Below are 12249 nucleotides of genomic sequence, written 5' to 3' on the forward strand. Positions count from 1 at the left end.
GGGTCGTGATGGTTCCTCTTCATCTTCTTCTACTAAGATGCAGTCTTTAAGAAGGGAAAATCAAGAAATACGCATTCAAGTTGCCTCAATGGATCAAAAGATGAATGAGTGGATGGCGGCTGAGCGGCAACGAGTCGAGGATGATCGAAAGCAAAAACAGGAGCATGATGCTCTCATGGCTCAGATGCAAGCATTCGTAGGCCATTTGCCCCCGCCACCACAGGAGACTCAGGATCTATCATATCATGATGATTAACTTTTTTTTGAGGTTTGTTCAACCATAACTTCATTTTTTTATCATACATAACTCGTGCAAAATATATTTATTATGTTTTTCTTATTTACTAGACTAATATTTAAATTTTGTATTACTATATATTTCAGGAGTCCAAGACTATTATCATTGATGATTACCATTTGCTCATGATAACTATCCAGGTATCAAAACTTATATATATACATGCAACATTTTTAGTTATATATAAATATGATATAAATCTATCATATTTGACTTTCTGTAGAATTTTCTATTGCAATTTTAGATTTTAGATATGGATATACTATTTGGATTATGAATGTATATTGTAGTTTTTTTCTATTAGTTTGTTTGTATGAATGTTTCTATTATGGATATGGATTTTGTATTGCTATTTCAAATACTATTTGGATTGTAAAATGTATGAATGTGAATGTAATTGTCGATTGTGAATCCTTTATTTAGTTTGCATGTATAAAATGTTGGAATGTATAGTAAAAGCCTAGCTTTTTGTATAAACATTTACTTAGAAATAAGAATCATATTGGTCAAATATCTACATTTATAAGTTAAGTGTAGTTGTTCAATTAATTTATATTGTAGATAACATGATGTGTGGTGTCACACACAGAAGATCATGTTATCAATTCTTTATAAATTATAAACAGTTGCTCACGACAAGATGGATAGGAACAAACCATTGGAATAGTCGTAGTATAATTTGGTGTTAGTTTATCTTGACTATAAAATTACACTAGTACACTCTAAGTGTATTGAGCAAGACCATTTAAGGAAAGTTTCTTTTATACTGACTTAATAAAAGAATAAGACCTTTGTTATTATGGAAGTGTGTGCTCTTAATCCCGATATAATAACAAGCACGTGTACTTAGTATTTATTTCTTTGACTTATCAAAGGGTGAGATTTAACTCGATAAATCAAGAAGTCCAATAAGTTGGGAAATGATATTATTTATAGTGTGTGTTGTTGATTATAGAAGGAAACTGTGTCCTAGTAATCTAGGTTGATAATGTCCCCAAGGGGAGCTCATAAGGATTGTCATGTTAAACCCTGCAGGTGGACTTAGTCCGACACGACAATAACGTTGAGTGGTACTACTCTTGGACTAAGATATTAATTAAAGTGAGTTGTCAGTAACTCACTTAATTAGTGAATACTCGAGATCTTAAATACAGGGAGATTAACACACTCATGATAAGAAGGAGCCCATATAGTAATATGGGATTGGTACGGTAGTTCAATAATAACTCTTTAGTGGAATGAGATATTATTGATGAACTCGAGTTGGGTGTTCGGGGCGAACGCGGGAAGCTCAAGTTCATCGGGAGACCAAAACCAATTCCTCCTCTCGGTCTCTATCGTAGCCTCTTATTTATAAAATATAATACCCACCCATACCCACCTTCTTACCCACCTTAAGGTGGTCGGCCAAGCTAGCTTGGAGCCCAAGATAGGGCCGGCCAAACCAAGGTGAGTTGGTTTGCTTAGGTAGGGATGAGCAAAAATTCGGAAAAACCTAATTAACCGAACCGAATCAACCGAATTTAGAAATTCGGTTCGGTTAATTCGGTTTTCGTTTTTTTTAAATTCGGCTCGGTTTTCGATTAATTTGATTCGGTTTCGGTTTTGAATTTGGTAATTCGATTAAACCGAATAAGAATATTATTTTAATTAATTTTTATTTTAAAATATAATTAATTAAATAAAATCTTTTTTTTAAAGGTAAAACCGAATAGGGTTTTAAAATTCGGTTAATTTGGTCAATTCGGTCAAAAATCGAATTAACCGATATCTTATCGGTTCGGTCGGTTCGGTTTCATAGGGAAATTCGGTCAGTTCGGTTGGTTGAAAAGAAATTCGGTTTATTCGGTTTTTGATCTATTCGGTTCGGTCGGTTCGGTTTTGACCGAATGCTCACCCATGCTTAGGTGGCCGGTCCTAGCTTGAACCCAAACTTAGGTGGCCGGCCACAATAAAATTAAAAGAATTTAATTTTTAAAATCTTTCTTATATGGAAGCCATGGTTTTAAAAAAGAGTTTAAAATTTAAATCTTTCCTTTTATATCTTTCTACAAAGGATTAAGAGAAAGGTTTGATATCTTTCCTTATTTGTAGTTTAAAAGGAAGATTTTAATTTTTGATAAATCTTTCCTTTTTTGTAACCATGTTCATGATTTAAAAGAGAGTTTTAAAAATTTTAAATCTTTCCTTTTATATCTTTCTACAAAAGATTAAGAGAAAGGTTTGATATTCCTTATTTATAGTTAAAAGAAAGATTTTAATTTTTGTCAAAACTTTCCTTTTATGAAACCATCCTTTAAAATTAAATCTTTCCTTTTATAGTTTCTACAAAAGATTAAGAGAAAAGTTTGATATCTTTCCTTATTTGTAGTTAAAAGGAAGATTTTAATTTTTGACAAAACTTTCCTTTTATGAAACCATTCTCATGATTTTAAAAGAGAGTTTTAAAATTAAATCTTTCCTTTTATAGTTTCTATAAAAGATTAGGAAAAGATTTGAAATCTTTCCTTATTTGTAGATTGAAAGAAAGATTTTAATTTTTGAGAAAACTTTCCTTTTTGTAAATCATCCAATAGAGTGATTTTAATTTATAAAAGTTTCCTTTTATGACCAATCATGAAGGGAATTTTTAAAAGAGAAATTTTTTCAGAAACAAATTAGGAAGTTTTAATTTTGTGTTTAAAACTTTCCTTCCTTGGAGGATTAGATATGGCCGACCACATTGATAGAGAAAAGGAAATTGTTTTAATCAATTAAATTTTCCTTTCTATGGCAAAGAAAATAAAGAAGTTTTTATTAAAACTTTCCTTATTTGCCAAGACCAAGGAATATAAAAGAGAGGATAGAGGTGTCTCACCTTAGAGTACATAATCTAGTATTCCTCTCTTCTATTCCTTGTGGTGGTCGACCCTCATCTTCTTCCTCTCCTCCTTTTCTTCTTTATTGGTGGCCGGCGGCATCAACTCTCAAGGAGCTTGTTGGTGGCTGGATTTTGTTTGGAGAAGAAGTAGAGAAAGGAGGCTTTGTTTCTAGCATCCCTTGGAGTTTGGTGGTGGTGGCCGAACCTCATCTTTTCTTGGAGATTTTGTGGTGGCCGAAACTTGCTTGGAGAATAAGGAAGCTTGGGTGGATTCTCATCTCGGTAGATCATCGCTCACACGACATCTAAGATAAGAAGAGGAATACGGCAGAAGATCGTGAGGTCTATAAGCTATAAAAGGTATAACTAGTTATTAGTTTCCGCATCATAACTAGTTTATCTTTTTGTTTATATCTTCAAATACCAAACACAAGAGGCTAGTGATTCTAGGTTTCGGATTTGTGATTCGAAGTTGTGTTTTTTGTTTTTTTGATCTTGTGATTCGATTGTTCTTTTTTGTTATACCTAGGGTTACTATAAGGAGATTAAATATTGAATTTCTTTGAAAGGCTTTGTCGAGGCAGTGGTGGATGTTCCCATACCCAAGAAAACCAAGTGTCTCGCCATGTTTGACCTGGGAGTCGATCTCTGAAATAGATATTTAATCGAATTTGTAACATGGGTGAGTTTGGATCAATAATGTTAAGTATCATTTGCGATCCAAGTCTAAACCTTTAAGAACAGATAAGTTGCCCCCAGGGCGTAGCGCAGACGGTGGGCGCATGGTATCTCTGGCGTAATGGCCAGAGGTCGATTCTCAGGAACTGACGACTTGGGGTTTACCCCGCCATGTGCCTATGGCCTGTGTACCTGCATGAACCTCCCTCCATATCCGTGGGGCCAGCACTAGAGGGGCAGCTAAGGTAGCGGATCTACTTTTTTTTTTTTTAAGAACAGATAAGTTAAATTTGGAATCAATAATGTTAAGTTCTGTTTGCGATTCCATATTTAATTTCTAAAGAACACAATAGATTGTTAGGATAGGTTCAGGACTTGTATAAAATTTTTATACAGGGAAACCGGTACGACATTCCGAGTAGCAACCAACATAAAAACACCATCGTTTGTGATGGTTATTTATGTATGAAAACTGTATACAGGTTATGGCCTAAATACAAAGGTATCCTGATAGATTTTTTTTAATTTCCATCAGAATACCGATGAAATTTGCGTTCTGTCGATAAATATCGAAACGATATTACTGACAGAATTAGGTTTCCCGTCGGAGTTTACCGACGGAGAACCTAATTCCCTCGGTAGTATTTAAATGGGGTTACCGACGAAATTCGGTATTCCGTCGGAGATTACCGACAGAATTAGTTAGCATTCCCTCAGTATTTGTGAATTAATTACCGAGGATTAAGACTAGGGGCTTCCGATGGAATATCAGTTTCATCGGTAACATTACTGACGGAATACCTAATTTCGTCGATAATTTTATCGACGGAATAGCTATTCCGTCATAATATACATTTTCAACTAATTTTATACTCACATATTATTTTTCGTCATAATGTCATCGGTATACGTCTCCCCCGACAGAATATTCCGTCAATAATATTTTTTCTTTTTGTAGTGACATATCTTTTATTTTAATAAATAATGTTTATAGTTTTATAAAAAAATCAAAAAGGTACTTAAATAAGAGGACTAAAGTTTGATTCTCAAGTGAGATGAAGTCCATGATGGTCAATTTTTGAATGTGTATAAATCATGCTTTTAATTTAATTTATCCAGTAGATACGTTGAAAAATAAAATGCCTATCTTCAAAATTAATTAGGTTTTTCTAAACAAAGTGCCTTGTCTTGTATATGCTTTTACAAGATGTGCCATGCTTATGGCAAAATATCAGGCACCAAGTTTCACTTTTAGGCACTAAAAACAACAACGAATTCATCAAAAGAATCATATTCATATCTCCATGATAAAAGATGATCTAGCACAAGAACACCAATGCGTTCATGAACGGCTGAAAATTTTCATATATATTCCCTAGCAATATATAGTTTCCTAGGATTTTAATAATTGATGCAATGGAACCCCCACTTGGGAATCATATTCGTTCAATCTTTTGTCTGCTTCCAATAAATCACCAATAATAATTTAGTAGAAATATGGATCGATTATAAATACATCAATTTCAATTTTTAAATGTGTTAATTTAGTAGATGTATGTGTGATAATTTATTAATGTAAATACGTGAGTTCCATATAGTTTTTGTGCAGATATGAAAAAATAATAATAGAGGTGCTTTTTATGATAATAAAAATAATGTGCTTTTGACTTTCTGCCCTTTCTTTCAAAGAATAAAAATATAAAAAAGAAAAATAAAAAGATAAAAAGATTTGATGAGGATGTTGGATTGCACTTTACTGATGCCAAAAGGATATGAATATAGCCGGTTCAAATTGCATATCCTCTGGCCCAGCTAATCTCAGAAGTGATTGGTCGTATTTTATAGAAATTTTTTATCAGTCATTATGATAAATTATTATGATAAATTAGAAAAGTATACATAGAGATTATCCATTGAGGAGAAAATCTCTCACAATCAAGGATGGAACTAAGATATTGATTTAGTGTAGGTAAATTACGATTACCGTCGACGAGCACATTGCGGAGAGCACCTCCCTCAGTCCAGTTCCGACGGTAGGCCAGGTAGTAGTGTCATGGCTGAAGCTCTCAGCTTCACAAGCCATAATGCCATTGTCTGGTAGGGCAACGGTCGACTTCAGTTCACAAATCACGACGAGATCACAAATCAAACATCTATAATCGAGATTTAGTAATTAATTTCAACTCGAAAACAAATTAAATTTTGAAAGAATAAAGAGGCCAGCGTTATCTTTTCTGCAAAACAAGTCAAAAAAATTTAGGGAATTAGGATTACCTTTGATTGAGCTTCCTTGCTTACTGAAGAGGGCGGAGGAAGTAGGCACATAGGACATAGCTTGCTGCGAAGTATAAAGGTCGGAGGGTGTGTACGAAGGTCGGAGGGTGGAGAGAGGGTGGGCATGTGCAAAGACGAAGTTTGATTAGGGTAGTGATCCTCACATATGGAGCATTATTAGTGCAATCAGCACTATAATCAAACTCAGATTTTAATGCATGGCAAAAGGTCAAAGTTAAATTTTGTGTATTCTAATATGTTTACCAAGTATGCAAGTTGAAAGACTTAATAAATCTAAGACTAGACAATAGACTAAAATTCAGTTAAATTAGAAGGACTAGATAACTAACAGGAAACCCAAATAAATCATAGAGGACCTAATATCTAGCAGGAAGTATAGTTGGATCAGCATGATCTGACAACTGACTCAAGTCCAGATGAAGCTTCTAACAAGAAGACCTGGAGGGCCAAGAGAGCAGAGAGTCGAGAAAGTTTGCAAGTGGTAAGTGGAGGTAAGTAAATAGATGAGAAATCCAGTGAGAATGAGCTCCAACATGACTGTAGGTGTAGTCCAACTTAAATCCATTTTAGAAATCTAAGTTGAGACTAAGATTAAATCCTGATATTAGTAAGACAAAATATAATTCATAATTTTATTATTATCTGTGCTAACTCTATTTTGTAGGTAATTTTGTTATTTGGACTAACACATTTTTACAAGAGTTTAAAGCATAATTGAGTTCGAATGAACAGTGCTCGAGGCGCCTCAGTTTATTGGAGATGCCCCGATTGAGACAATGGAGGCACCCTGGATGGATGGCGGCACCTCCAAGTAGATAAACTTCACGGATGAAGTTTCAGCACCTCGGATGGCTAGAGGCACCTCCAGAAGGATAAAGTCTGAACACTTCGCATCGGATCAGCTCAAATGGAGATGCCTTGGGGTATTGGAGGCATCTCCAATAAAGTATAAAAGAAGGTGGTCATCCAACTCTTACACATCACTGCTTCACAAGCTATCAAGCTCCTTCTACTGCATTGTACTCCTAGTACTTCTTTGCTATGACATTGCTATGCCCAACTGTTGCAGTCAGAGCGACACCGATCTCGAGCTACAACTGTCAAATTACTACAAGTGTTGGTAATGATTTAATTTGTTTATTGTTATACTTGCATAGGAAAGTATAGGGTATTATATTTTCCTCATTTGTGTATTCGACTTCTTTGTCTAAAGATTTTTCGAAGGAAATTTTAATGGATTTCCCGATCAATACGATTAAAAAGATCATGGAACTTGGAGTAAGAGTCATTAAAAACTTCAAACTAAGTAAAATTAACTTACGTACCCTCATTGTTTTTCTTATAATTATTTTTTATTATTTCTGCTACATACTCGTGTTTTCAAGAAGGTTTTAGAAATCGCAAAAGAAAAAGTTTTAAAAATGAGATTAACCCCCCATTCTTTTCGATCCTTCACTTCTCTCCTCGAAAACCAAAAGATTGACATTTTAGAGGTGTTTGGTTGATGGGTTTGGGAATGAGAGAATGGAATGATAGTAAAAGATAATGTTTAGATTGTGGGTTTAGGAATAATTTCTAAATTTATGAGAATCAACCAAACTCATATAACTAGGTAAGTTTCATTTCTATTTCCATTCTCATTCCACCTTACTATCAAACTCATACTCATAATCATTCCCGTCATTTAACCAAACACCACCTTAGTATTAATCTGCTAGAACCACCGATAAGTGAGATTTTCTATGATAGTTTTCAACCTATATGGAGATTTCCACAGACATTGGCATAAGGACATAATAAAATTCTTATGAATTATATAGGTAGAGTGTTGTTAACAATTAGAATGATCATGTAAGTTCATGTTTCAATCAGATGTTAGTTTGAGGCTTGCTTTTGTTTATTGTATATTTTAGCTTAATTTGGTGGTAAAATGACTTTTTGTTATAATGGAAATTGTAGCAAGATTTATCATGAGGAGCCACATATAGAGGTGATCGAGTCGAGTCAAGCTGAGTCAAATTCTTGGATGTTTGAGTTTGGTTCGTCTATAATCGAATCGAGATCGAGTTTTATTTAATGAATATATTCATGGCTCATAAGCTTATTCGAGTTTTTATCAAGCCTAAACGAACTTAATAAATATAAATTATAAATTTAAATATTTATTAAAAATTAAATTATATATTTAGAGAAAATTATATTATTCTTATTAAAATTTATAATTTTATTCTAATGAATAAATTTAATATATTTGTCTAATTTTTTTTTCATATGTATGATGTAAAATCTATAAATTCAATATCAAAAATTATTATTTTTCATTTAAAAGTTGATTCATGAGTTTATTAACGAACATATTCACGAACTAACGAGTCGAGTATTGTGAAACTTGAGGTTAATTTGTTTATTTTAACAAACTTCATTAAATGAGATCAAATAAACTTTTATCGAAACAAATTTTAAATAACTCATTAGTGATTTGATTCAGTTACACCCCTACCCACACAAACAATAAAAAAACAAATGGCAAAAAACTTGTGCTTCATGAATTTAAAATAATGGTGCATCTTCTCTTGTTTCTCAAATTGCTCACATGCAATTTGATTTTTCCAGCCCAGTGGGACCTATGCTGGCTCCGCTCTTGTCCACGATGATAAGTCGCAATTGAATCTCAAACTCCAAATAAATATCTGATAATGGCATCCTGCCCCGTCCAATAATAACGGAAAAATATATTAACGGTTTCTCCATGAATATAGAATTCATATCTCATAATGAATATATTCGATAGATCACATTTATTGGGTTTGGCCGTACGTCCACATGTAAGCCCATTAAAAGGAGAAATTGTATCCAACAGCTAATAGATTTTATTGGAGGATATATCCGAATCACCATAACCTTGGTTTTGTTAAAGTAAATCTTCTGAACTATCTTGTATTCATTTCAGTGTTGTATTGTTGTTCTTCTACCATGTTCTGTATGATACAAAGAATATTTTGTTTACTATGACATGAACTTACCATTTGAATTATGAAGCTCATGGTCGATTATAATTTGTCTGTACCAAATTCACTGGGCGAGAGAAATTATTGATGAATTTGTTATGACCAACCTTAACCTTCCCACCTGATTTGCTATCACCAACCTTAACCTTCTTCCTTCCCTATCCATTTCAGCAACCCCCAAATTTCAGAGCAGTTCAACAAGATTAAACCAACCCCCAAATGGATCACTGTTCAGTAATCAGTCAGTTTCCCACAAACTTATTGCACCAAACGAAATTGTCTCTGTAGTGAAGAAGGAAAAAGACAAAGAATTAGGTCAAATGTTGAAGAACAAGAAGTCTGAAGCAGTGATGAGGTTTGAAAAACTGAATATCTTGTTCAACAAAGGTCGCTAAGTTTGACTTAATTGTGTTTTGTTTTCAAATGGTGTGGCCTTAAAGTCAAATCTGTGTCGAAAAGTTGCAGAAATTCATGTGCAAGTTTATCTTTTGGATCAATGAATCGAATTAAACAACCACAGAAACAGTGAATTCTTCCGAGGGATGAGAAGAATCATATGCTACAGGTCATTGAGCGTTCGCTCTGTACACGGCAAAAAAATCGAAATTTTATAACTAGTTTTCCGACGAGTCATGGCTTCGGAGCAGGGGACTTGAGCGGTGGCGCGTGGTTTTCCTCCGCCGGCCCTTGCTCGACGTCGACCTCCCTCGAGCTGAAGGAAGAGGGACCTGCGCTGGCCTTCCTCCCCTGGCTCCAAAGCCTTCGCAGGGACCGGAACGTCGCTGAAACTGGTGATCTCAGCTCCTCCAGGGCCGCCCTGCTCGAAGGCAACGGCGAGGTTTGAGGCCCCAGGACATCGACGGCGTTCCTCGGGATCTCGATCACCAGAGCCCTTTCGTTAACCGGGTCTCGGCCTCCCCGAATCAGCACATTGGTGGGAAACGCCTCCGGGGTGGCCTCCGTCGGCGGATCGGGCGACTCAGTTTCAGGGGAGGAGCCTTCGTCGGCGACGACGGCGCTGCGGCATAGCGGGCAGGTGGAGTGGGAGTGGAACCACATGTCGATGCACTGGAGGTGGAAGCCGTGGCCGCACTTGGGGAGCACCCGGGCCTCCTCGCCGTCGGCGAGCTCCGAAAGGCAGACCGCGCACTCGAGCCCGCCGCCGTCCTTGAAGTCAGAGGCACGGTATACGGTGACGGGGAGGGAGGCAGGGTCCAGACCTCGGCGCGGGGCGGCGGGGACTAGGTCGCCGGCGGCGAAGACAAAACGGGCGCCGTAGCCGGAGCGGTCGTGGCGGAGGTAGCGCTTGGCGTAGAGGTAGAGGAAGAAGACGAAGACGACGACCATGAACAGGAATATGACGGAGGCCACCATGACCTCGCTGCTGATCCTCACGGTGGCGGCGTTGGTGGCTGCCGGATCGACGTCGCCCTCGCTGCCCATCGCCGCCACGGACACAGTTGCTGATGACATTGAGAATTAAGAAGTGACGGTGAGAATTATGAGGCGTGTATCGAAATATGTTGATCGAAACCGAGCTTTTATAAGAAGGAGCTGAGGAGGAAGGAGCGGAGGAAGGTGAGAAAGGTAGACTTAGTCAACGGTGGCACTGGAGAGGCGGCGGTCCACGAAGAACTACTTGGATTCCAAGTTATTTGACGTGTCAAGGTTGCTTGGGTTGACTTAGGGCACTGCGTGTGTTTTGGTTTGCATTTTTTTTCACGAAATGGCATAATTATATATATATAAAAATATTGCAAACGGCCAATTTAGACAATAGATCAATCCCTTTGGTCATAATTGGCCTAATCATATTTAAAATAAAACAGGGCGCATTTAAGTTACGGAATTCCAACGTATTTTGATCTTGACCTGAAGCTGAGTAGATGGTAATCGGAAGTAACGCTGAGGTGGTTCGCCCTTCGTCTTCGCTGGTGCTCCTCCGTTTCTGCAACCACAAGTCGTTAGTGTCGAGCCGGGAGGAGGTTCCCGGCGACAACCCTCCAACGATCAAGTCTCATACCGGCAAGCGAGTAAAACAGAATAAAGAATAAGAAGTAGCGAACAGTGACTCCCCAAGACGTATGTGCGTACCTCCGCGGGGGGCCTGCTCTTCTCCTTATATAGGGCTTTGACGAGTAAACTGCACGTTTCCCGGACGGATGCGTATTCCCAAACTTTCCCCCAAAAGCTAACATTGAGAAAGGATCCCTGACCTCTTACCATAACGGGGCAAGTGTATCTCTGCCACGGCGGCGGGATCTTCTTCCGTACGATTCTCTGTCCTTCCTCGCCGTCAGTCGGCGAAACTGACTCCCAAAAGAATATTCTATCCATATGCACCATTAACCGACGGCACTAACTCCCAGAAGGATGTTGGCATGTATCCCCCGTCTTATTTGTCGACTGTCGTCTGGCCGGCTTCCCCTTCATCGGGTCGACCGGCCTCTTCTTTGGCCTCATGCGCCTATGTCTTGGTCGATCGGCGTGAATGTCTTTTGCCTCGCTGGACTCCACCTTGATCGGTCCGACCGGCCTCTTCTTTGGCCTCATGCGCCTATGTCTGTGCCGCTCGGCGTGCAGTCCCTTGCCTAGGCTTGGCCAACCCCCTCCGAACTCTTCTGCTTGGACGGGGACAAGGGGCCCTCTGACCAGTTAGTCTCTCGGTTGACCACCCCTTGACTTTGACATCTACCAAAGCACTGAACTTTCTTGGAGGACTTCCTTGGAGGTGGGCTCTTCTGGGTCATCACGAGATCACATGTCTCCCCTTTAAGTCTAGTCGAAGGAAGTTGTAAGTCCGACTGACTGGACAAAATGGTGTGAAAATATTACTTCCCGTTTAGCGCTTTGGTCATCTATGCTTCTTAGTAGGAGACCCACCGCTTGCCCTAAGTTTTCTTTACGAGGTGAGAGCTTCAGCGGGTCGATCGGCCCGTATGAGAGATCGCCTAACCTTGAGTCGGCAACTCTTGTGTGCTCAGCCCTCAAAGTCATTGTCTTGACCCTTCCTCTTCCCTAAAAATCTCTTGAAAACCGCATCACTCTGAGACATTAATGCAAAGCATGCCTCATTAATTCTTCTGACAACTGACCTATGAGCGCGCGTC

The 12249-nt window shown here is 38.0% G+C and overlaps 1 protein-coding gene across 1 annotated transcript; it reads right to left on the reverse strand.

The window, feature by feature from the left end:
* Positions 1-9611: 9611 nt before the first annotated feature.
* LOC122046620 (RING-H2 finger protein ATL3-like) lies at positions 9612-10671 on the reverse strand. Its single transcript, XM_042607400.1, has one exon. The coding sequence runs from the start codon at positions 10610-10612 to the stop codon at positions 9770-9772; it is 843 nt and encodes a 280-aa protein (XP_042463334.1). The 5' UTR covers positions 10613-10671; the 3' UTR covers positions 9612-9769.
* Positions 10672-12249: the final 1578 nt, after the last annotated feature.

Source organism: Zingiber officinale, chromosome 2B (genome assembly GCF_018446385.1).
Source record: "Zingiber officinale cultivar Zhangliang chromosome 2B, Zo_v1.1, whole genome shotgun sequence".
Lineage (NCBI taxonomy): Eukaryota > Viridiplantae > Streptophyta > Magnoliopsida > Zingiberales > Zingiberaceae > Zingiber > Zingiber officinale.